Source organism: Macaca thibetana, chromosome 12, assembly GCF_024542745.1.
Source record: "Macaca thibetana thibetana isolate TM-01 chromosome 12, ASM2454274v1, whole genome shotgun sequence".
Lineage (NCBI taxonomy): Eukaryota > Metazoa > Chordata > Mammalia > Primates > Cercopithecidae > Macaca > Macaca thibetana.
In genome coordinates this window covers 99,050,301-99,077,277 of record NC_065589.1, presented here as the reverse complement: position 1 = coordinate 99,077,277, position 26,977 = coordinate 99,050,301, and the positions used below count along the sequence as shown (strand labels likewise).

The window sequence follows — 26,977 nt, the reverse complement described above, 5'->3', positions numbered from 1 at the left end:
CCAGTACAGACTTAAAGAATGTGAAGACGTCGAAAGCAGGATTTAGCATCCCCATTTTAATAATAAATACAAACACGCACTTACCCAGTACGTTTTACGCCTGCCTGCAACAAAAACAGCTGAACAGATTGTGATGAAATTCAGAGACTGACAGTCTGACAAAAAAATCCCTTTTTGTCTAAAATCTGGCTTCCATAGGTTTGTGCAAATCTAAATATTTGATTTTGCACTGGAAAAGGAGCCAGTCTTATGTACAATTTATAAAATAAATGTGTAGATACATGTTTTAAAATCTCCAAATTTTGTCAACACATACTGTCCAACTTTAAAGACTTCTCTCCCCCATTTTTTTCCCTATGACTTGGGTGTATTTTCCCCCTGCTTTTTAAGGCTTTAACTATATTTATCTAATAAGAACTCTTTTGCAAACCAGTGTTTCAATAACAATTCAACAGCAGTTTCAGTGTCAAATTGCCCTTTCCTTAGCGGGGAGTTTTAAGTCTTGCTGTATTATACTTCCAAGACACTCGGGAGCTGGAGTTGAGAGATAGAATATTTTCTTTGAAGTTTGCCTTCACAACACACTGGGATGCAAACACACTTCGGTTACTCAGCAGTCAAACAATTCCATCACACAGCGACCAGGGCTAAATATTGTACCCAATTTTCTAATTATATCTTTGTGATATTGACTACATGAGGTTAGGTGAAAACAGACTGGAATCACTATAAAATGCCTTGTCTCAACAGGACATCTGGACTTTGAAATATTTTGCTCGTTAGCTTCAAATCCCCCTTTGGCAAGTCATAATAACAGTAAAAATAATTTAATTGATGAAAAACTTTATGGCATCAATTCTTCACATATATGTCAAAGGTAGTTATTGGGCCAGAGATATATATGATCCACTATATATGCATGTGAAGTTCTAGGTTAAAGTAAATACATTTTACTATTCTACACATTATTATATTGCCTTTATGGTTTATACATCATAGCAATTTAGCTGCCTCAATACTATTTCTTTAAGGGATTTTTTTAAAGTTTCAGATCCTGAAAGTCGGAGTTTCTCCTTTTGTACATTTTCTAAAGTTCATGCACGATACAATCATTAATTTATAGCAGCATCTAGAGTGATCTGTATTTCAGAAAAGAACATTGAGGGGTTTCAGAAAGCTCTCTAGGGTCTCATAGACAACTATGCTATGCTACCATGGAGAAGCGGGAGAGAGGGCCTGACTCATTAAAAGTTGCCACCAGCACCATTTCCTTGAGGACAGCCTTAGCTCAGAGCACAGCAGACCACCTCCCTGCCTTCAATGGGCTGATACTTACGAGCAATACCAGATGGGAAAAGGGAATGAGAAAGAATACACACTAAAACTTGTTACCTGGCAGTCATCTCGGGTTACTGGCACTCAAGGATTTTTATTCTCTTCTTTCTTCATATTTATATTTTTCTAATGTTAAATGACATTTAGGGGAGACCATTGTTTTGAATGGAGCTCCTGCACTAGGCCCTAGCAGACCAGACCAAACTCATACTAGGTGTCACACAATCGAACTGAAACTTTAAAGGGGCCAGTTTAAAAAAAAAAAAAAAAAACAAGCAAAAAAACAGCAACTTCACAGCAACCAATCAGAATGAACCTAATTTACCTAAGCCAGCATGATAAGAACATGCCCTCTGTTTCAGCACTAAGGAAAGTAACTTCGAAATGACCAACCCATTTCTGGTTCTATGTCTGCTTTCTTCACCCCTTTTCTGTGTATAAAGCCAACTTCCTCTGCTTGGAGCACCTTTCTAAATATTTAGATGGAATGAGGCTGGATTAATGAATGACTAATGAAAGACAATTTGATCTCCAAATTTGTTATAATTTTGTCTTTTGACACTAAAATTATAAAAAATGAGCAGGTACGAATTGTGTCATCAAAAAAGCACCAATAACTAAAAGTCAGGATGAAGAAATTTCATATGCTTTGGGGAAAATCATAAGCATTGTGGTGTTCCATATCTCTTGTATCTAGTAACTTTTGACATAGACCAACCTGTCCTCCTCTAAAGAAAAAGTCAGCAACATGTCGTTAAACACCTCCTGAGGATGAAAAAGGTGAATGTTCGAAGGAAGTCAACCACGCGTTAGTGTTTATTCAGAAAAGTCTATGACTATAAAAATAAATATTACTCAAGCCATATTTAGAAGAATTACAAAGATGCACAGAAACCTCACAGTCTCCAAGATGTTGCACAAATTAAGTCGTTGACCCGCATTGAGTTGAACACCAAACAAGGTGCCCCTTCTTCTAAAGTAATGAATATTCTTCAAACGGCAAGGGAGCACCGGCTGCTGTTTGATGCTGATGACATTGAAAATTTAGGAGAACAGAAATCCCATCATTTTTCATTTGTATGCAAATTTGTCTGTTCCAGAAATTAACCCCTGGACCCCACGTCAGTTTTCATCTCCTGGAATTTTCTTTGCCAGCACCACACGGTGTAGTCTTGTCACTATCCTGAGGTCACTAGGCATCCCCAGTTTAAAAATAACAACTAGCACCACCAAAGTCATAATGGTGCTTTGTTTATCTTCATTACTGGAGGCTAAAGAGCACTAGTGGAGAGGCCTGTTGTAAAATGCACATCTCCAATGGCCGGCCCTGCGTGCAAGTGGCATTGAAATGCAAAGTACATCCTACTTTGGCCGGGCGGCATTCATTGACCACTTCTCCTAGCGTTAAGGTAAACCTGGGACAATAGTTCAATCCGATTACCCTCCTTTTCAGCCAGGTCTTCAACGGGTAAAAAGTTTCTTTGTTACTTCCCACCTTAGACAAATGTCATCATCTACATGTGAAGGGGAGAGAGGTGATTGAGGTTTTTAATTGATGTGGATTTAATTATGCTAATTTAGACAGCTGCAATGCATTTCAGGATAGCTGCATAATAGGGTGAGCAAATACAGGTGCCCTTCTCCATAGGGGCTTAATTTTTAACCTAGGTAGCTTTGAAAGGGAAGGGGAGTTCAAATGTATAGACAAGTTAAGATTTGTAAAGGGAAGTTCACCCACCCTCTGAAATATTTAGCAGGCTTTACATGCACCTAAGACAGAGCCAGTTAAAAGCCTCAAACTGGTCTCTAATTAGAATAGGCCATTTTAAATGATGGGTTTATCAAGAGTTGATTCGAGATAACACTAAACTAGAATTTTGGAATTAAAAATGACCTTTACTTCCATCTCTGGAAAAAAAAATCACACAATGGAAATGGTGATTAAAAAAAAAAAAAGTAGCAAGAATGTTTTAAAATATTTTTCTTAAAAAGGAAGGGGATTTTGACTTTTGAACTTTAATGACAAGGTGAGTTTCCCTCACCATGTACAGGACATGACTTTCATCCCGCTACTAGCAACGTGGAGACATGATACTCAGTATCATCAATGGGAAAAGGGTATTTGTTTTTGTTTTTGTTTTGTTTTGTTTTTAATTGCTGCCTAATACCAGTTTTTTGGTAAGCATTGCCCACACCCTATTTCAGTTGTCCTGGTCTTAAACAACATGTGACACAGAGTCCTATGCACCTCTCAGAGGCTCAAGAAACCCTGGCTAGTTAATATGCTGCTCTCAAAAGAGTTAGGGTCTGACAGGGCAATACCGGACAGGCCAGTATGCAATGCCGCGAATGAAGAGGAAGAAATCTCAAGGGCTTTTATGACTTCTTTTGTGGCTTGCTGAGGTAGGGAGGTCTGAAAAGGCTGCACCTCTTCTGTTCCCTTTTGCCTCTGGGTGACGCTTTCTTCAAGGCCCAACTTGTCTCCATAGACACAGATTTTCCTCCTAGGAGGCCTATTGCGTGTCTAGAGGACAAAGAGCTTATAAATGAATCATCTTCCTTTCTCCCAGCCATTCCCTTCTCACCCCTGTCAGGCTTCTCTTCTGTGCATTTTCCTTTGTCCCACACTAATCAGAGATGTAATTAGCTGGCAAAGAAAAGAAGAAAGAGGTAGGGCATCTGGCCTCCGCTCCAGTGAGGGTGCAGAGTGACCTTTCCGAGTCTGCCCCAGTTTTTGGTGAAAGCACACAGATTTGGGGTGAATTTTGGCTCTGGTTTTTACCGACTCTTCAGATCTTGGATGAGTTATTTCACTTATCTGACTTAATTGATTTACCAAATGGAATACTTACTCACAGTCCGTGCATTTGTTGAGGCTACATCGGAAGTAAGGTTGAAAAGTACCTAGGACTATGTACGTCCAGCACCCAGTAGGCACCAAGGATGCTGTTCTGCTATTTCTTCATCACCCCCAATGCGCTCACTTTCTCTATCCAGCACCTCCCGCCCTTTTCCCTTTGCATTGACCCATAGCTTCTTTATTCATGCTCCTTTGGGATACCACCATTGTATTTTCTCTTCTCTTAAATCTTTTAAAATTTCTTTCCTTCTGCCAATTTATAACTTTTTTTTTCTATTGTTTCTCACAGATTCTTTCACTGTCTTCCTTTCACCTCTTTCCACTTTGGGGGTTATAACAGGAGAAGAAAAGGTTGGACACAGATAAAGTTAAAATAGGAATCATAAAGGAATGAAGAAAAATAAATATTCAAAAACTCTATAGCTAAAATTCTGACATTGTTTTGGTCAAAGGAATTCAAAATAGTGTGTGATGGGTATCAATTTATAAAAGCTATTTCTTTCCATCCGTATGCCATGAGTGTAATCTAAGTATGAAACCCAGTCATCAAAAACAATATGGAAATGTTACAACTTAGATTAGCTGTGGATCTGATTCCAGAAATGATATGATTCTGTTCTTAAAATCACCTAAAAATGACAAGAATAGTAAGAATGGCAGCAGTCTTTTAATAAATAGTGCTTTGGTCAAATTAATACATAACAATAATAACAATGAGCTTTTTGTTTCTAGCAACACAGCAAGCCAAACTAACACAAACAACTTTCTCCTCTAACTCGTGGAAATGCTGGATGAAATATGACAAATAAAAATGGAATACATAGTTGAGTTTGAAAGACAGAATAAAGTTCCCTGAATCAGAAATAAAGAAAAAGTATGGTTAGAGTAGTGAGTACATGAACTGATACAGTAAATATGAGAAATAGTAGTTCAAGTAGGCAACAAGGAAATTTGTTTTTGCTTGCTACAAAAGAAGAAAAAAATCAGCAAATATTAAAACTCCCTCAGATGTACCTCATGCACACAGAGAGTATGCATTCACAGTCCTGAGTTATTTTAAAATCTGAAATACAGAATCTAATGTACAAATAAAGGAAATAAACGACAAAAGCAAACTCCAAAACCTATGTTTAGGATCACTGACACAACCTGGTGTGTCCAAGAATCCCACAGAGGAAGAAAAGTTCAAAACAAAAAAATGACAAGCCACACGAGCTATTTTTCATAAGGGAAAGTCAGAAGACTCAAGAAACAGGAGGATTAGAACCCTAATAAGTTGATGTCATAAAACAGTCTGAGAGACACCATAAAATAAGTATGCTTAGAATGATAAAATAGATAGAAGACAGAATCACCATAAAAATGAAAGAAAAGAACATAATGAAAAAAAGGAAAGCAAATTTGAAAAATAGCCAAATAAAACTTGCAGAAGTGAGAAGTATGTTTATTAAAATTAAGATCCTTAATGGACAGGCTAATCAATAGCTAAAAAACTAATGTGTGAACTGGAAGATAGATCTAAATAAATTACTTCCAATTAGTAAAGAATAAATAAATAAACATATATATAATTTTTTTGATGCTAAAAACTTGGAATATTGGCTCACATCTGTAATCCCAGCTACTTAAGAGGCTGAGGCAGGAATTCACTTGTGCCCAGGAATTCGAGATCAGCTTAAGCCACACAGTGAGACACCCACCTCAAATTAAAAAAAAAAAAAAATGCTAAGAGACATGAAGGAAAGAATAAGATGATCAAACATTATCCAATGAAAGTTACAGAGACATGAAATAAATGAAAATAAATTCATAGCTAGAGACATCATAGTAAACATAAATAATACTAAAGTTAAAAACACACATATATATTTAAAACAACCACAAAGAACACTCAGATTATCTGAAGAACAAGTTAGACTGAAACAGAAATTTTGTCAGCAAAAACAGAATCAGCAGGAAACAGAATAATATCCTCAAAGTGCTATGAAAAAAAAAGTCTTAGAATTGTATACCCAACTAAATTAAAGATTAAGAATATGATAAAGAGATTTTTGAAAAAAGACTTGTAGAGTTCATCGTCTTCAGATTCCTCAATGAAAGAACCACCAACAGTGTACTTCAGTAAGAACACTGAACCAGAAGAAAGGAAAGGTACAAATTACAGTGATCAAAGAAATTAGAAAACATTCAAGTAAATATTGAAGTAAAAATAATAATGGCTTAGTATAGAGGGTAAAAAAATGAAAAGTAAAATAATATATTGATAGTGGAAGACTGTAATGATTAGATATTAAAACAAACGAGTCAAGTGTGCTTGTTAAAAACCTATGAGAAACCATTGAAAAATAGAAACAAAATATATAACTCCCATTTAAAAACAAAGAATATGGAAAATAATTAAATAAGAATGGGGGGGAAAAACAAAGTAAAACATGGTAAATAGAAAAGACGAACCCAATTTAAAATCGTAGAATGTCACTTTTTCATTAATTACAGCAAAGATATGTGGAATTAGAACTAATATTTATTGCTCTTGCTGCCACTTGTCACAGCTGAAAAAAAATAAAAAGAACCAATGCTTATTGAAATCGTATTAGCTTACATTTATATTTCTGTAACCAACCATAAGGAAGAGTTAGAAATACTAATTCTGGGGATTCCAGTTGGAGAATGTGGGATTCTGAATGTGAGGAACACCTAAAGAAATGGAATTCAGTGGAGCCACAATTCCAAATCTCCACTCCAGACAAATGATGCAGCAACAAGACGCCAATAATAAAAAGAGACAGTGTGGTACACAAAAAAGGTCCTTGCCAAATCAGGAAATTCGTGGTTTTGTTCTAGATATGCCACTAACTAATTTTATAATCTTGATAACTGATGTATGCTCTCTCAATAAATCTATCAATAGATTTATTGTCTATTTCATCTTGAATAAAATGGGGGATTATAGTAAGCAATTGCCAAGGTTTCTTCCACCACCAACAATAAAAAGATGGTTTCTTTGACATGGTAACAGAGAAGAGAAAGAGACATGCTGGGACCTCCCTTGTCACACCCTCATCTAGCCTCTGCACCTGGACTATGGGACTTCACTAATTGGCATGGACATCAATCAAAACAAGGTTTGTTTTCAAAGGTATCTGGGGAAGGCATCATTCATTGACTCTCCAATATCCGTTTTCTTGCTTCTTCCTTCACAAAAAGAATACCTGGTTTGAGGTTGGGCACAGTGGCTCACACCTGTAATCTAGCACTTTGGGAAGCCGAGTCAGGAGGATCACCTGAGGTCAGGAGTTCAAAACCATCCTGGCCAACATGGTGAAACCCCATCTACTAAAAATACAAAAAAATTAGCCAGGCTTGGTGTTGCACACCTGTAATCCTAGCTACCTGGGAGGCTGAGGCATGAGAATCGCTTGAACCTGGGAGATGGAGGTTGCAGTGAGCTGAGATGGCACCACTGCACTCTAGCCTGGGTAACAGCAAGACTCCGTCTCAATTAAAAAAAAAAAATGTGGTTTGAATGTAGAAATTAATCACCACCAGTTACAGATTTCTTTGTTCCTTCTCTTTTCCTACTGTTTTGTTTAATGTTAAATATAATAAATAAATAAGTGAAAGAATACCAGTTTTGATGAGAAGAGCAATACACTTATCTCAATACTTTCCTGATTCCTTTGATGCTAGGAATGGCCATGTGACACAGATCCATGCAGTGAGGTATGGTGGGAAGGATAATAAGGATTTCTGGGAAAGCTTTTGCCTTCTTGAGTCTGGAAGTATAGCAGCCATCTTGCTGCCATAAGACAATATGGCCAAGGGATGAGCCAAGAGAACTGTATTGACAACTGTCCTGACATTCTTAGACTATTTATCCAAGGAGCTATCCACCCCCAGACATTTTGCTAAGGGAAATAAGGAAACTCTTTGTTTAATGCATGTTTTAAGCTTTTCTGTTACTTACAGCTGAGCACATTCCTAGCTGATAAAGAAGTATCTATTAAGGTTTAATTAGGTGCGTAAAGAACACATATTTATGCTAGACCAATTAAAATGTGAATTTGGAAAAGCAAAGCTGAATTTTGAGTCCCATCTGAATTTTGTGTATTGTCAGTTTTGTTTTTTGTATTGTTTTTATCAAGAGACTGGGTCTTACTATGTCGCCCAGGCTGTAGTGTAGGGACTATTTGCGGGCACAATAATAGCACAGTTTAGCCTCAAACTCCTGGCTTCAAGTGATCTTCTAGCCTCAGCCTCCCAAGTAGCTGGGACCAGAGATACATGCCAGATCAACACACCCAGGTAAGGTATTTTAAATGTGTTACTGGAAAATTTAAAATATATATGCTGGGTTACCAAGATACTAAGTGTATAAACTTAAAACTGAACCTTTAATACGTGAATACTGTTCAAGGTTACCTGGTAAGTTTGAAACAGATGCTACAGTGGGGTGAAACATGTGGTGCTTAAACTTTCCAAAATCTGGAAAACACTTTAGTAAATGGGCAGGGCAAATAAAAATTACAGAAGATGTGATCTTTGATTGTATACAGTTTGATGTTTAGCTTTGTGCTTTCTCCTGGAGAGCCAAAACACCAGCAGAATTAAGGTATTAAAAACCGATGTTCAGCTGGTTGTGGTGGCTCATGCCTGTAATCCCAACACTTTGGAAGGCTGAGGTGGGTGGATCACCTGAGGTCAGGAGTTCGAGACTAGCCTGGCCTACATAGCAAAATGCCTTCTCTACTAAAAATACAAAAATTAGGCAGACGTGGTGGTGCACCCCTGTAATCCCAGTTACTTGGGAGGCTGAGGCAGGAGAATCACTTGCACTCTGGAGGCAGAGGTTTCAGTGAACTGAGATCATGCCACTGCACTCCAGCCTGGGCAACAAGAGTGAAACTCCATCTCGAAGAAAAATAAATAAATAAATAACAACAACAACCAAAAGAACCATGTCACTGAGATGCAATCTGATGTTGAATAGTGTGAATATTTTATTTCCTGTAACATACATTTATATGACATTCATAATCAATAAACATAGATTAGTGGAATTTTGATACATTTGGTTCAAGTGCTTTAAATATACAGGTTCAACTAATGTTCTCACTCAGGCTCATTAAGGACATTTGCATATATCTGTGTGTTTCTAACTCTTCTTGACCTAATCACTCTTTATTCAAAGATATATTTGAGGTACTTGTTTTAATGATTCTTTTAAAGCTGTTACCCTAGATCAAGAAAAATCACTGTCACACATTTTGTATATATGTTTTAAAACCGGTTTGCTGGGGTAAAACAGAAGTACAGAAAAGCCAGATCACATTCTAAGGCTTTGTGCTTGAGAAGATAAATTCCACTGATAATACAATAACATTGAGGTACTGTTTAAAGAATGGGGGCTTCTTTTTAGTGTTTGAATTGGGATAGAGCTTAGAATAAAAGTCAAGTGCTTTCTTATTTCTTTTCAAAAAAGTCAGAAATCTTTAAGTGTTTACTTGAAAGAATCAAAAAGCAGTATGATCCAATGGAAAAGAGCGTGAGTTTTGCTCTCAGACATACTTGATTTCAACTTCATTTAAATGTATTTATTCAACATATATTTATTGAGTCACTACCATGTTCTAAATAGTACACTAGGCCCTGGAGATAAAATGATGAACAAAATAGATGCAGTTCCCTGTTTTCATGCAACTGACAGTCTATTGTAGAGATTTAATTTAAAAAGTAATCGCCCACAAACACATAATGACATGTGCTATGAAGGAAAAAAAAGTGCTGGGGGCTTGGAGAGCAAAAATAAGGGGTCCTGAGCCAGCCCGGGTGAGAACAGAAAATGAGTTCTTAAAGAGAGCGTTCAGGCTCCTTTTTGAAAGTTGAGGAAGCACAAACTGGGGGCAGCTGTCCACGCCGAGGGCATAACATGTACAGAAGCCCCGCGGCAAGGGCAAGGCAACAAACAAGCAAAGAGCAACTCTGAGGTATCCGTAGTCAGAAAGAAGGTCCATCACTTACTTTCTAAGGAAATCAGTTGCAAGTTACTTGATCCCCTTAAATTTCAGGCTCTGACAAGGCAGGATATTATAATAATTAAATGAGTTCAGGTACATAAAAGGGCCTGACATCTAGTAGATGCTGAATAAAACTAAGATCCCCATCGCTGTCACTAGCTGAATTTCTACTAAGCCATGCTCCTTGTTTTTCTGTCACTGGAAGCACTAGTTTTAGAAATAATGGAACTTTTCTTATGATTGACTGTCTGATACTCCATGTGCCAACTCAAAGCAATCTCATGTTTATTTATTTAAGGTATTCTTAGTCTTGTCACTCATTTCTCAGATCAACTAGTTAGTTTTCATTCTTATCCCCTCTCATTATATTGAACACGATGCCTTTTCTTATCAAAGGTCACTATCTTCATGAACCTACTACCCTGGTCTATTAGTCAGGGTTCTCCAGGGAAACAGAACCAACAAGATATATGGGTGTGTATATATGTGTGTATGTATGCGTGTTTGTGGGTGTGGGTCTGTGCGTGGAGAAAGAGAGAGACAGAGACAGATTTAAGGAATTGGCTCATGCGATTGTGGGGGCTAGCAAGTCTGAAATCTTCAGGGCAAGCCAAAGGCTGGAGACCCAAGAAAGAGTTGGTATTATGTCTTGAGTCTGAAGACAGTCTGGAGGCTGAATTCCCTGTTTCCCAGGAGACCTCAGTCTTTTCTCTTCAGGCCTTCGACTGATTGGAGGAGAACTCCATACTCCCGTTATGGAGGGTAATCGACTTTACTCAAAGTCTACTGACTTAAATGTTAATCACGTTTAAAAAACAGCTTCACAGAAACATCTAGACTGACGTTTAACCAAAAACTAGCTATCATGGCCTAGCCAAGTTGACATAGAAAAGTAACCATCACACCTGGCCATGCCAATTCTACATGACCTCAGCTTTACTCAAAGACTGATGCCTCTTGTGAGGGCCTGGGTCTCTGATGTGTCCTGGAGACCGAGCTACTTGACAGAGACAGAGACATGAGCACAGTGTACGTGATCCCCAAGCCCGTTTCCAAGGCATATGAATGCGAGACATCAGGGAAGGCAATGGGAGGGAGCAGGGTTCCTACACGAGCAGGGACGGGGAACGTCACGAGGATAGTGACAATCAAGAAAGGACAGCTACAAACCTTGGCTGTGAGGAGACCAGGAGGAGAAAGGGGTGATCCCTTTTCTCACTCCGCTAAGGGTCACGGCCCACACTCCTACGACAAAGACAGGTTCACGAGAGAAGAGAATAGCAAATTTATTTTATCAAAGTTTTACAGGACGTGGGAGCCTTCACAATGAAGACCCAAGACCCAGGGAAAAGTGTCCATTTTTAATCTTAGATTCCGTGAAGAGTGGACAGCCATGTTGAAATGCAATTGGATGAAAAAGGAATAATCTAACAGTAACAGACAGAGAGGGAACCGAGCAAGGCCTGTCTGTTCAGATTCCTGGCCCCTTTGTGTAGCGTTCTTTCCTTCTGGGTATCAGGCAGGAGCCCTCTGGAATGAGCTCTTACGACTATTGGACATATTAGGTCAGATAATCTCTTCTGACCAGATCCTAGACAAAAAGGTGGGGAAGATTAAAGTCGTATTTCTACATCTTATGGTTTGCTTGCAGGAAAGAGGTTCTCTTTTCTATGACCCACCTTAAGGAAGGAGGAATTCTAGTTTATGTGACTCATTTTAGAGGAGAAAGAAGAGCAGGAGACAGAAAGGCAAGAGAAAGTCGGAGAGAGACTTTGCTTCTGAGGCTGTTTCTGAGCCATTCCAATTTCCATAGTTCAAAGTACTCATCACACAAAAGCGCCCTACTCTGGGGGGGGTCTCAATTTCTTGGCCCCTAACAAGACAAAAAGTTAACTGAGTTCCTAGAGAAACACTCTTAGCCGAATGATATCCCAGTTCTCAATAAGTCCTAAATATGCAGCTGTGGTTACGCCTGAAGAATGTGCCAAGACTTCAAGATTTATGACCATAAGGTTCCTGTTTTTATCATATGATTATATGTCCTTATATGAAGTCTCTGAGCCAGATTTTCTGAGTGCAGACCTCGGCTTGCCTCCCTACTAATTTTGGACAATTAATTTGACAATGTGAGCCCTAGTTTTCATAACTGTAAAATGGAAAAAATAGTATTACTTAAGTTTGTAGTGAAAATCAAGTAAGATAATCAATACATCTAAAGCATTGTGCATGGCCAGTAGAAATTGTTTAATGAATGTTTGCAGTTATCATAAATTCTGGCCATCTCTTCCTTAACTTCCATCTGGAAAGTTAACCTCTGGCCACTACAAATGTCTCTTATGTCTGCATATGTACATGATACTTTTCAAAGTTATTCATATGTTAGTATATTCCTATTATATTTCATTTGTATTTGTCCTGTACCTTCCATATCTCTCATTAAAAGGTAAGAACTGGTGGAAAGCGGGAGATATTGGTCAAAGGGTACAAACTTGCAGTTCTAAGATGCATAAGTTCTGGATAATGTACAGCATGGTGACTGTAGTTTAAATAATAACATATTGTGTGCTTGAAATTTGCTAAGAGAATAAACCTCTAGTGTCTCATCATACACACTCACAAAAGTAACTATATGCGAGGTGATGGATTTGTTAATTAGCTTGATTGTGGTAATCATTTCACAATGTGTACATACATCAAAACATTATATTGTCTACTTTAAATATATATTTTTTATTTGTCAATTATACCTCGATAAAGCTGGTAGAAAATTAAAATATTTTAAAAACCCATCTTCAAAAAAGTAAAAATAAGCAAGTAAATAAATGATAAGAAATTATAATGTCTTTCATACTCCCATAATGTCTCACAATTCCTAGTGACTCTTATTCAGGTTAACAAGCATTTATTGAGAATATATCGGGTTTAGGGGCCCATACCAGGTGCCACTCACTACAGTGGACTAATGTGTGTATCAATAAGGGATATTTTCCTGAAGTAATTATGCCAAATCTCAGCACCAAAGTGACAATGCAGTAATATAAATCTGGAGGCCATACAACAGGCTGATTATTTGCGGAGGGATATAGACTGCAAAGGCAAGTTCAGTATTCAGCAAACTACACTCATTTTTCAACATTCATGAAATGCCTGCTCCAGGCGTGCAGGATACTCTGCTAGGTCCAGACTCCTTAGCTGCAAAGGTGCCATTAGACTTGCTATAAAGATGTATTCTCTGTTTATTCATTTTTGTTTGGGGAGGTGATCTCATGATTATAAATTTTTATTAGTTACTAATAGCACTCTTGACACTAAACAAACACAGTGAGTTGCTAATCACAGAAAGGGTCATTTATTTTCTATTTTGGGTCACTTATTTTCTCTGTTGAGGCAAAGGAACATGACAGCTCTCTGTTAATAATGCCAAATTCAAAAATCCATTTTCTTCTTAAAATCTGAGTATCACGTCCCTTCTGACCACACCTCCCCTTTTAAAGTTAGTATTGACGTCTCACCTCATATTTTGCAAGACCTTCCTTAGCAAGTAAAACATGCCACTTGCAGAAATCAAAAAGATGAAGGAAAACTGAACAACCACAACCAGCTTCTATGGGCAGAGGGGTAGATTCTGCTTGCAGAGTTGCAACATGCATTCTCCCTGGGCCCTCCTTCCCTACAGAACCTAGAAGCAGAACAATGTATCTTCCCATGAATATATTATCAGGACTCACTTGACGATCTTGCTGTTGACAATATTGGTTGTACACTTCACTCTCCTCCTGTGGTCCAACACCAGATTCAATACCCCTGGGCCCCGCCGGGGCTGTACAGCAGCTGAAGGGCCAACTGCCAATGGGTCTGGCACTGAGTCTTTCCAGCCTCGGCACCTGACTTCCCGGCTGCCTCCCTTTCAGTCTCATTGGTTGATGAGGCAGCTGTGATTCTGACAATGAGCTTGGTGTTGGGTCAAGTTTTCTGTTTGGCTGACATACTCCCTTAGATGCCATTTTCCTTGACTCACCCTTGATTACAGGGAATGTTCTCTATTACCTTTTAAAATAATATGATATCCATAAGCAAAGCTTTGGATTAGCATTTTTGATAGCATTACCCATTACTGATTTTTTTTTTCAATGCTGAAATGCATAAAGTAGGGCTAGAGCCAGCCTAAACCTAGTGCTTAACCCAGTAGTATATTAAATATCATTTGTAACTTCAGAATAAAATGCAGAATTTCCCTCCCTAGGAACCTGGAATGCAGTGTTTGCCCATGTAAGCAGTTTATAGTGCAAATGTGAGTAAGTGTTTTTATATATTGGAAAGGTTGAGAGAATCCTCCTTCCATAAAAAATAAAAAGCTTTAAAAGAATAAACATTCATGTTCTAATATAGAGAATGTGAAATAAAAATAATTATAACTCTATTGATAAAAAGTGCTTTTATTCAACAGTTAAATCACTTGCAAAATTTGCTTATATAGGAAAAAACTCTCAGTGTTGTAGCTTTCTTTATCATAGAACACCAGCCTCCCTCAAACACCAACTGTGATAATTAATGTCCATATTATGAACATTCTATGTGATACAATTTGTTTCTACTTTGTTTAAAAAAAAAAAGGCCAAATTGACTGCCAGCACTTGAGATTCTGAAAATAATACTACATATGCTGATAAAATAATTCACTGCTGTTATTAATTTTCCAATTATATTTTGATATTTTTAAAAAACTATTGTTATACACTTTTATAACATATCTAAAAATTACAGATATCTAAAATAGAAATCGAGATTCCCACCCACAGAAACTCTCATATGAACAACCTGGTGAATAATTCTTCAGATTTCCTCTCCAAGTCTTCTAATATGTATGTAACTTTTACCAGAATGACACCATACTATACTTTCTGTTTGTGACTTCATTTTTTTATGTCCAGTAATTCTTGGACATCTTTTCCATTTGAAGCTGTCTAAAACTGCCTCATTCTTGGAATCTCTATGGGCATTGTAGTAGAAGGGATAAGACTGCAGGCTTTGGGACCAAATGACTTAGCTGCATTTGAATCCTATCCCCAGCGTTAGTAATTCTGTGACTTTGACAAGTTACTTAATTTATCTGTGCTTTGCTTTCTAAACCCATAAAATGTCAAACAAATAACATCTACCCAAAGTGGTTACCGTGTCCATTAACTAGTTGCTTCTTGACATTTCATAGGCATGATACCACAATAGTACTCTTACCAAGGATATTTGATATCTTATTAACAATCGCACATTGATGGATATTTAGATGGACCATGATTGTTTATTCTCATGCATAATGCTCTAATGAACATTCTTCTAAGTACAGCTATACCAATTTTGTGAGTATCCCCAGAGGCTAAATTTTTGAAAGTATCATTTTTTAATCAAAGGTGATCTACATTTTAAAAATGATAAGTATTGCAAGAGTAACCATCTCCAAAATTGTAACCATTTATACTATAAATAAGAGTGATGAGGGTAAATTTTGGATTATGAGAAATACTTTATTAAACCTTTTGCCCACACATTAAAAATGCCTAGTTTTTGTTTGTTTGTTTGTTTTCACAAAGGAGCAGAGGATTACTGGAACACAACATATCTTAAGTAACATTTGTATTATATTATCCATAAAAATCCAAAATTTTTTTCATAATTTCCCCCATTCTCACAGTTCTGCAAGTCTTTGAGCCCTATTTCTCCAGAGAAAGAATTCATGGCACCTTATCTTCATATAATCAGTTATTATTAAATGCAGAAAATAACATTCCACTAGACAGCTACTCATAAAGGTCTACAAATCAGATGTGTAACAAATGTTTATGGAAATTAATAAATCAAGATATGAAACAACTATGTCATGTTCTACAGGTATGGTAACATTATTCCTCAAACCCAGACTGAAAAGATTCTCTGACAACTCTACCACATATTCAGAATTGAGATTGTTCAAGACTGGTTTTCTGTAGTTACACGAGAGCCCAAAGGGGCGAAACCACCCTGAGATGGATGAGCCTCTGAGGTCTAGTAATATGTGGCGCGTGTACAGTGTGAGAGAATATGCCCTAGAATCACAGTGGAACTAAATGGCAAACATTTTACAACTTCTGGAAACACATATTTCTTTCTAGTTCTGTGATATAAAGCTAATTTGAGGCTTTGTCACAGATAGTAACATCTGATACAAAGAAGTAACATAGGAATAAGTTGATTTCTATTTATCAACATAGAATTTAAAAAATTTGTTAATAATGAAGAGGCTTTACATCAGGTTAATAGAAAGGTAAAGATAAATGTTTACACAGGAGAAGGGGTCCATAGCTATATCTGTTCTTCCCACATACAGCAGCAAATACTGTGTTCTTTATGAAGTTTTATTTGCTTTTCATGCTTACTGTTGTTTACATGTTCTAAAATCTCTGCACGATGGAGTATGCAAATGAAATAAAGGTATCTAAATATTATAATTGGGAATTTTCTTAGAATTATTTTATCCTTTCTAAAAATAGGTTAATATTTGACATTAACATTTTTCAACTTAAAATACAAAATTGTTCTAAAACCAGGAGTTGAGAGTTAAACAGAAAATTAATGCATATATTCATTTTTAAAAAGATTTCCAGAAACAGTATTTGTTTTAGCTAGTTTATATTTAACACCTTTTAAGCATGAATCAATTCTCTACTTCTCTCTTTACCTGGTCTTTTAAACGACGATTTTTCTGTAATTACATAAGCCTAATTCTTTGGAAATAATGTTCAGTTAGCATAATTGGCATTATAGAGTTTTAAAATACATTATAGAATATTCTGTCACTAGACACTAAATTGACATTTTAAAGAAAATGATGGAAATTGCTGTAAGGGAAAAAAAGTAGCCTTTTAAATCTAATTTGTTATGCACTGCAGTAGGGTAATGGATGCAATGAAAGTTCTTTTATTGAGTTCCCATGTCCAAAAGGTATTTAGGTAGCAAAGGATGTTAAGCAGACCCCCTGCCATCCCCCTCTAACTGAAGATAGCAGGAAATAAGGTATATAGGTCTGTGTCCTCCTGATTTTTATTTCCTCAGGAGTACAACTTCTGCAAAGGACACCTTAGGCTGCTTAGCGATCACAAAGGGCACACTAGAACCCCTCGCTGTCTGCTTGAATAGCACGATCTGAAGGGTGGCTGAAGCCATACAGGGAGTTAAATCCTTCAGGTGGGTCTTTTCAAATTCCAATAGTGAGGAGTTACTGGAGAATTGGTAAGGATTTCACTAGGCCCCAGCAGGTTTGAGATCAAAAGCTTCAGTTAAATAAAAGCCTATTGGGAAATCTTAAAACCTCTTTGTAATGTAACTTTAAAAAGTTAATACAAAGAAACCTTAGACTGAAGCCGGTAACAGCATGAACAAAGAGTATATCAAAACTGATTCCATTAAGAGAAAGCGGACATACAAATTCACTTAATTTAAAGAGCAATCCAGTTATATTACTGTGCGAGAGAATAGAACTTACACCATACCATCCAGCCCATTTAGAAGATGTGCTCATTTCTTGCTACATATGCCGGACTTCATTCTTTGTCATTCTGATGTTTTTTAAACAACATATAGATATTCATTTTCTGAAAGAAGAGTGATGTGCATCTAAACTCACTCCTAAAGAAGATACTTTTAAAACAAATTAAAATTAAAGTTGATGGAGACCCATCAGTCAGCTGGTTATCTCTTTTTCATGGTGTCAAACTGCTAATTGCCCGTCCTCCTTAAAATAATAGACCTTCAATTGATATTGATTGGTAGATCATTAATGACTGCATTAATTATAATGTAATTTTTATAATGAATACTAATCCATTCCTTGGCAAGTCACACCCTTTTATTAACTGAAGTCACTCATTAATGGTTTAGTGGGGGAAAAATTAACTTTATTTGGTTCTGAGGTCTGAATTTTGCATTGGTTTTGAATGTTTTAAGAACACTTGTACTGAAATGTCTCATGTACTCAATGTCTCTTAGACTTTCACATTACGCATGTGAGATGGGTAGCTTAGATACTATTTCCTTTTTTCAGCAAATAGGGATACTGGAACACACTTAGCATATAATGTGATCTGGATTGCACAGTCATTTAACGAAAGCTTGGACTAGACAGACCCTCTGCAGCTTGATTTAAGCCTAGAAACTTTTCAACCGGACAATGTCTCACTGGTCTCACAGATTTCAGAATGTAATTCGAGCTAAGTTGCACATAGCTGGATTCATCCCAAAGAACCCTTTTTCCAAGTGGTCATTACTAACAACAAATGTCCTGACATTTTCACAGTGATAGATGAAGAAACTGAGGCACTTGTATTCACATTCAAAATTTCAGTTCCTTTCTCTCTTCTGTTCTTTAGTTGTCTTGTCTTTTACTTTTCCTCTTCCACCTAATTTTCTTTCTTTTGTTTTGCATTTTTTAATGGAGACATGGTCTGGCTATGTTGCCCAGGCTGGTCTCAAACTCCTGGCCTCAAGTGATCCTCCCATCTCTGCCTCTCAAAGTGCTGGGATTACAGTCATACCTCTTTCCTTCACTCAGTGTGTCATCTGATTAATGACAGGAAAATGAGAAAAGGAGAGTGGGAGTTCTATCATTCTCTGTGCATAAGATATGAAAACCTTTACAAAGGGGGCAAGTACTTCCTGAATAAACGATTCCAATACTTTTTTTTTTTTCCAAGTACCGTCATCACTTCAAAGATATGAACAGGCCGGGTGCGGTGGCTCACGCCTGTAATCCCAGCACTTTAAGAGGCCAAGGCCGGTGGATCACCTGAGGTCGGGAGTTGGAGACCAGCCTGACCAACATGGAGAAAGAAATCCCCCTCTCTACTAAAAATACAGAATCAGTCGGGTGTGGTGGTGCATGCCGGTAATCCCAGCTACTCTGGAGGCTGAGGCAGGAGAACCCTTTGAACCTGGCAGGTGGAGATTGCGGTGAGCCGAGATCGTGCCATTATACTCCAGTCAGGGCAACAAGAGCAAAACTCCATCTCAAAAAAAAAAAAAAAAAAAAAAAAAAAAAAAATATATATATATATATATATATATATATATATATATATATATATATGAAAAAAGACACCAACTAATTGGCTCCACTGAAAGTGTTACAGTAGGTAGTCAGGCAGACATGAGCAGAGAAGGAGATGCCGCCGCCCTCCCAGGAATGTCAGGTGATGACCAGGCAGTTTTTAAGCTGCCTCTCTAAAATAATAATTGTTTGCTACTGGTGCCAGGGAGCAGTCGTCTCCCATTAGATAGAAACACCTGAAACTGGTGAGCAGCAGCGTCCGGGTAAGATCTCAGGAGTTGGGCGAGTGGGCTTAAGCATACACACTAAGAGGCAAAATGGCAGAGTTTAACTGATATATAACCTTCTAGGAACACCGGACTGGTAAGGGAAAAATGCCTCAAGTCACTAAGAGACAAAATGTCAGAGTTTAAACACTCAACTGGTAAGGGAAAAAAACACCTGAAGTGAGCATGCGCACAACTCCAGTAAACACACTGCAAATGCAGCCCCTCCCAAGTGCTGGCAGGCCACTGTGCACGTAGACAGCCCACCCCAAGCGAAGCATCAGGGGAGAAGGGACGCAACCCCCGAAGCATGCCAGTGTATAAAACCCCAAGTCAGAGGTCAAACCACACACTCGACTGTCCCAAGTCGCCTGCCTGGCCCTCTTCTAAGTGCACTTTACTTCCTTCTATTCCTGCTCAAAAAACTTTTTAATGAACTTTCACTCCTGCTCTAAAACTTGCCTTGGTCTCTCACTCTGCCTTACGCCCCTCGGTCAAACTCCTTTTGAGGAGGCAATAATTGAGATTGCTGCAGACCTGTACAGATTCGCTGCTGCTAACAAAACAAATAGATGCAATACGTTTGTGACAATTCTGCTTCTGCACATAGTCTCTGGTAAAACACCCTTTAGTGGTGTGCATTCTACCTGTAGGGGTGTGCCGTCAAACGTCGGGAATTAGCTTTTATTGATGTCTGTTCTGATGAAATGTTGACTTGGATAGTTGCTCTTTCATCCAATTTGCTATTTGTGATAAGTAAAAAAACGTCAAAGCAGTAATAAAAGGTGTATGTGGTTACTAAATCTTTGCTTCCTGGATAAGCATGTATGAGTATGCATTCTGTAAGTGTATTTACATATATATTCTATGTGAATTACATATATGTTCCTACAAATATAGTTAACCTATGATTGTTGTTAGAATACAAACATTTTACTCTAACACTGAGTGCTCAGTGGAAACTATGTGACTGGCTTATCTTGGATACTCTGGGTACTTTACAAACACACAAAGACCTTATTATGCCGGAAGTTATTACTTACTTGTTTAGTGTGCTTCGAATTTTTAAATTCATTCCGATGTACCACTGCATATTCTAGTATTTGAATATGAGTCTTAAATTCCAAAAGTTCGAAAAGCACTACTCCAGCAATGACTATCTTGATTGAATGCCAAAGTATTTTTTTGAATACTTGGCACACCATCAGCAAGACTCTGGGCCTTATGGAGATGATATTAAAAGTATATGCCATAAAATCAGTATCAAGATATTTGTAAGTTTGTAGTGGATGCAATACCTGCAGAGATGACACACATACTGATGAATTGTTTCATAATTTTAAATTGATCACTCTCTTCTGTGACCCCCACCTTATCTTGCATCTACTCTAACAGAGCATCTGTAAACCTTATTTCATGTGAAATTCATGTCTTTTTCATTTGAGTCAGAGATTGTCTCATTCATCTGTTTCTTTAGTGACAACCACAGTGCTAGACACATGATAGGTGCTTAATAAATGCTAACTGATCTATGAAATAAAAAATAGATGAGCCACTGGAGGACAAAATGAAACAGATGATTATGTGTTGAATTTTTTTTCAGTGCCCAAAAAAGACAAAAATTAATATCTAGAATTTTTTCAAAGTGAAAATAGCTATTTTCTGACTAATAAATAATACATGCTTGCTGCAAAGTATTCAAATATCTCCCAATAATTTCTCTGTTAGAGAAAACCAGTTTTAATGATTTGGTGTAGGTGTATGCTCTCAGTAGCTTGCCCATGCTTATACAGGGTTGTCATTTTTTAAAACAAGGTTGGAGCCATAGTGTGTGTGTGTGTGTGTGTGTGTGTGTGTATGTGTGTATAGTTAATACTAACTAAAAATTAATAATAGATTGCTGATACCTCTCTATGGTACAAATGTTTCTCATTAACTGGCTATTGTAGCCTTTGTTTTGTATAATTCATAATGTATTTAAATCTATTGACAGATATTTAGATTGCATACATTTTTTATTCTTATAAACAGTGCTTTCATAAACATCTTTTAACATCTTTGCAAGTTCAGATTTATTTTCTTGGCATAAATTTGTAGACATGAAATGGACTTACAATGTTGAAGTAGTTTGTCAAATTGCTCTCCAAGACGGTTGTGCCAATTTACACTCCCACCAACTGTGCATGAGCCATTTTCCTTATAATCTAAACGGAGTATAATTCATTTGAAAAACATTTGTTAATCTAATAAAAAGGTATTTTTTTCATTATTGTTTTAAATCCTAGAGTACTTGGGAACTTTCAAATAAATAAATTCTTGATAAATCACACCTGGCCCACCCAGGGACCATGTCCGGTACCAAACTGACTTCCTTCTGCCAGCCAGCTCCTGACTGGGTTGTCTCGACACCAGCAGGAGATAGGAATCAATGAAACAGTACATTCGTAATATTAGGTTAAAAACACTCAGCAGAGATTGAATACATGCATTAAATCTCAAAATAAAAAGTGTTTGATTACTGACTGTTGTAAATACTTTTCATCACAGTTGGCCTCTATAAATGTGGATAATTGAGTAAATAATAAAATATTTCACAAATTATATAACCCTGTTGTAATACCTATTCTTCAAATATTCGCTGAAGACAATCTACCTCTCATTTTTTCAAGTTCTAGTAGAATTGTCAAAAATTCTACCCCAAAGCCTAGAATTCAACAAGCTGCCAACATAACGTGAGGATGTGAGAAAGAATCTGTAAAGCAACACAGGTATGTCTATGTAGCGCTGGTGACATTAATATATACCATGTGATATTTCCACAGTCCCAGTATGTCAAAACTTGCATTGGAAAAAGAAAGGGCAGCTCTATACTTCAACACTTTACAATCCTAACCCAAAGTCTAAACACTGGTCAATATTCTTGCCCATGAGTGATGGTAGGATCTTTACTGGAAGGTCATAGAGACTGGACTGCGCATAGGTCTTTGTGGACCTGGTCAGCATTTCCACAAAACCTGCCAGTAGTATGAAACCTTCTATATTTTGAAGGCTCAAGTGTGACGATGCCTAACTCCCTGCACTATTTTACTAGTCACTACAAAAGAAGCTGTGCAGTCGGCCCTCTACACCTGTGGGTTCCACATCTGTGAACTCAACCAGTCAAGGATAAAAAATATTCGGTAAATAAATAAGTAAATAAAAACAATACAATGATTAAAAAATACAAATTTTAAAAACCAACACAGTACAACAACTCTTTCCACAGCATTTACATTGTATTAGGTATTATCAGTAATCTAGAGATGTGCACAGGTTATATGCAAATACTACCCCATTTTATGATACAAAAGGACTTGACCATCAGTGGATTTTGGTATCTGCATGGGTCCTGGAACCAATTCCCTTGATACTGAGGGACAACTGTAAGTGTGTTAGTTGTCTATTCCTGTGTAACAAATAAACCCAAAGTTTAGTGGCTTAAAACCACAAACGTATTACTCCACGGACTCTGTGGATTTGGAATCTGGGCACAGCTTAGCAGGGTCCTCTGCTTTAGGGTCTCTTACAAGCCTGCAATTCAGATATCAGCTGGTGGCACAGTCACATCAAAGTTCAACTGAGACAGGATCCCCTTCCAAGCTTAGTGGTAACTGAGCAGGATTCTGTTCCTCATAGGTGACTGGAAAGAGGGTCTCAGTTCCTCCCTGGCTGTTGGCCAGGGGCTTCCCTCAGATTCTTGCCATATGGGGCTTTCTAACATGGAAATGTACCTCATCAAAGCCAGCAAGAGAGAAAGGGACTCTGCTAGCAAGACTGAAGACATAGTCTTTTATAACCTAATTTTTGAAGTGGCATCCAATAACTCTGGCCATATTCTATTCAGTAGAAAGAAGTCACTAGGACCAGTCCACATTCAAAGGGAGGGGATTCCAAAAGATCAGGAATACCAGGAGACAGAGAACATTGGGGCCATTTCAGAAGTCTGACTATCGCAGCAATAATTGCTCAGTTGATAAAGGAGTAAAGGACACTGGGAAGGTAGGAAGGATGCCAGGAGACATGATGAGTGAGGAATTCCTTGGGAAAAGGCTCATAATACTCTGGTGATGCAGACAATCAACAAACATGGTTGAATCTGGTATTAGCCTCCTTGGGAAAGCGTGTGAAGTCTCAGGTCAAGGTCGTAAAATCATGTATTACTAAGTGAAGACGGCAAAACCTAAGACCAAGACAATATCAAATAATAAATATCTTCAAACAAGAGGGAAATTATTTCACAGCTGATGTAAAAATAGATCACAGTTCTGATTTCCTCAACATGCTGTGTCCATGAACCTTGACAATGTGAAATTAATGACATTCCAAAGACTCTGATTTTATATTTACCACATGTAAACATATGCACGTGCCTTTATTTGTCATTTGTCAAGCTTAAATTTTGAGTTTTGTTGAGACCATAGAACTGGTGATAATCTAATGTTTGTCCTTACGTTCCACCTATCTCTCACTATGATAAGATAGTTGGTTCAAATCAGATGTATATTTGGGATCATCAAACAAAATACAGAAAAGATTGTTTAGTGATCCAAACAGAGGGGCTCACACTCACAATATTTTTATTAGCATGGCTGTTCTAACAAGTTCAGCTAATCAGCTGAGTGTATGCATGTATGGGTTATATACGTGCTTTTATGATAACAAAAATGAACAGAGATATAGAAGATACATCGTCTTGACAGGTTTTGCTTGGTTTTAATGCAAAAACTTACTAATTAATGCAAGTGTTGCAATCATTTTTATGACATTCCCCAAAGATGGCACTTTAAGGGTTATGCCATATGCTGATTGACAGCAGCCATAATTCCATACAATGAGACTGTATCATATTGTTTGAAGTGAGGTGATATTCATCTCTTGAAACTGATCAAACATACGATTGCATCAAACAGTATTACAATATAATCACGCTGTATGTGGGGACTGCCAAAGTTGATCAACATGTTGTACTCTTTTCCCTTGGACTTCTCTAATCGCGGTTGTGAGACACCATTGCATTCACATTTTCCTTTAAGAACTGCAGAATCTAAGACAGAGAAAAAAATCTACATAAAATTGTGGTTTGGTTATGCTATGTGAGTGTACATTTGTAGACTGCTTTAGAATTACAAATTTGCTCCCACTAAGATCTCTCTAAGTATACAAATAAAAACCAAGAAAGGCCAAGATAAAAAGATAAGATTTCAAACAGGGTAGAAAATAATTCCAATGCCCCCTATTTTTCTTCAATAAAAAGCAAACTTGGAGTACACGTCTTCTTTCAAACACTTGTCAGTTTCTGAAGCTCCCAATGATTTTTTTTTTCTTCTAATGTGCTGTTTGGCAAAGCCACTTGCTTATTGACTGACCTTGGGACTATTTCAGCTGCAGAACGATAAAGTATATAAGAACCTATTCTTTTCCCATGCTTCATTGCTGCTGTCTTGGAAAGCAGTGTGAAGATGGGCATGAGAGAATGAGGGTAGTTTGGCTTTCTACTAGGTGACTTTCCAGGTGAAGTCCTGAAACACAGTGGCTTTTAAATTGATGTACTTTAGGGATTTCCCTTTTATTATTCATTTGTCCATCCATCCGTCCGTCCATCCATCCATCCATCCATCCATCCATCCATCCATCTGTCTCATAACTTATAAAAGAGCCATTGGGGTATTTTTAGAACTCTGTTGAAGGTAGCTTACAGAGAAACAAGGGGACAAGTCATCACCTCTTCATGCTGACATCCACAAAGATATGTTGTCCATTCTGGTCCCCCAGTGTCAATTCAATCAAGTCTCTGAGATATTACCATCCTCTCTAAACCCACCCTAACCCTAACCTTACTATACCCACTGTGAGGCCTCTTAGGCCAAATCCCACTCAGCATTTTTGGCCTACAGAAGCTATGTGACTTGTTTGGAGACCCATCAGGATGTGGGGAATGCAGAAGCTTTCTCAGACTGGTTACCTGAACACCCCACATAATCACCTCTCTCCTACTTCTCCTGCGGTATGGCGAGCACAGAGAAATTGGAATTGGTGAGGCTGAAGTCCTCCTTGGGTTCTCCCAAGATATAAGACCATAGAGCTTTTTGCTGCCAGATTCTCCTGTCCTATGGGCATTTCTCCCAACTCAGGTGAGAGGGTCAGGGCACAAAGTCCTTTCACGGAGATGCCACCAACATCAAAGCTCTGTGCCCTGTGATATCCTTCTTTTGTCCATGAAATTAATGTCATGTCTTGAGATCTTTAGGGCCTTCCTGTGTAATACACAAATGCCAAGGGGTTTGAAATTCAAAAATCTAAGAACTGACTCTTTTTTCCTCTCTTTTTCTGTTGTAGCATTCATTGCTTACACAAGTAAAGAAGAAAGCCTTAGCTACTGCCCAAAGGTGAATAAAGGTCATCACTTATCCTTTCTCTTGTTTCTTTCTCTTCTAGTTCATTTATTTTGTTGTTTGGCATTTTAATTTCCTATTCTTAGAGTTTATAATTTTTTCCCTAACATGTTGACTAGAACAGTTAACTCACTACTTTCCTTCTTTCCTTTATTTCTTTGAGACAGGGTCTCATTATGTTGTTTAGGCTAGAGTGAGGATCACAGGTGTGATCATAGTGCACTACTGCCTGGAACTCCTGCCCAGGCTCAAGCAATCCTCCTCAGCCTCTCTAGGGTTGGGACTACAGGCACATGCTACCTCATCCAGCTCTAATTTTCATCTTTCTTCTTTTTAATTATAAATTGTGAAGGCCGTGCGTTTACCTCTTGGTACAACTTAAACTACGTTATGCATTTTAAAGTTTTGCTATTGGATGTTTTCTTTAAATTTTGAAACACTAAAAATTTACAAAAAAGTTGTACATACAGTACAAATATTTTGTTTTTCCTTGTAAATTAACCCCATGGTTCATTAGCCCCCAAACACTTTAATGTGTGTTTTCTACTAATAAGAATTTCTTATCTGCAAAACAACCAATAAAAGCAGATAGGAACTTGGATACACTTCCGCTCTTTAGTCTACAGACCACATTCCAGGTTCACCAATTAATGCAATGATATTTTTTGAAATAAAAGGATCCACTTCAGAATCACACAGTGCATTTAGCTAATATATCTTTTTAGTCTCTTTCTGTCTAGAATCTTCTTCAGTCTGTGGTTGACTTTTATGACTTCAATGCGTTTGAGGATGAGTTCAGTTACTTTATAGAATTTCCCATAGTTAAGGTTATAATATCATAGCAATGATGCTGTGTTCTTCTCAATGCATCCTACAAGGTCACAAGTGGTTTCAGTAACTGATACTCACTTTGACCATTTCATGAAAGAGATGTCTGCTACGCTCCTCCATCATAAAGTTACCTTTATCCCCCTTTTGGGGGAAGGTACTTT

General features: G+C 37.6%; 1 protein-coding gene across 1 annotated transcript in view; it reads right to left on the bottom strand.

Moving 5' to 3' along the window:
• The window catches only part of LOC126932656 (uncharacterized), a 262,990-nt gene extending 248,686 nt beyond the window's left edge, over window positions 1–14,304 (bottom strand). The window contains exon 1 of the mRNA XM_050751745.1: window positions 13,941–14,304. Within this exon, the coding sequence (XP_050607702.1) occupies window positions 13,941–14,216 (276 nt within the window). The 5' untranslated portion in view covers window positions 14,217–14,304. The remainder of the gene's footprint in view (window positions 1–13,940) is intronic.
• Window positions 14,305–26,977: the final 12,673 nt, after the last annotated feature.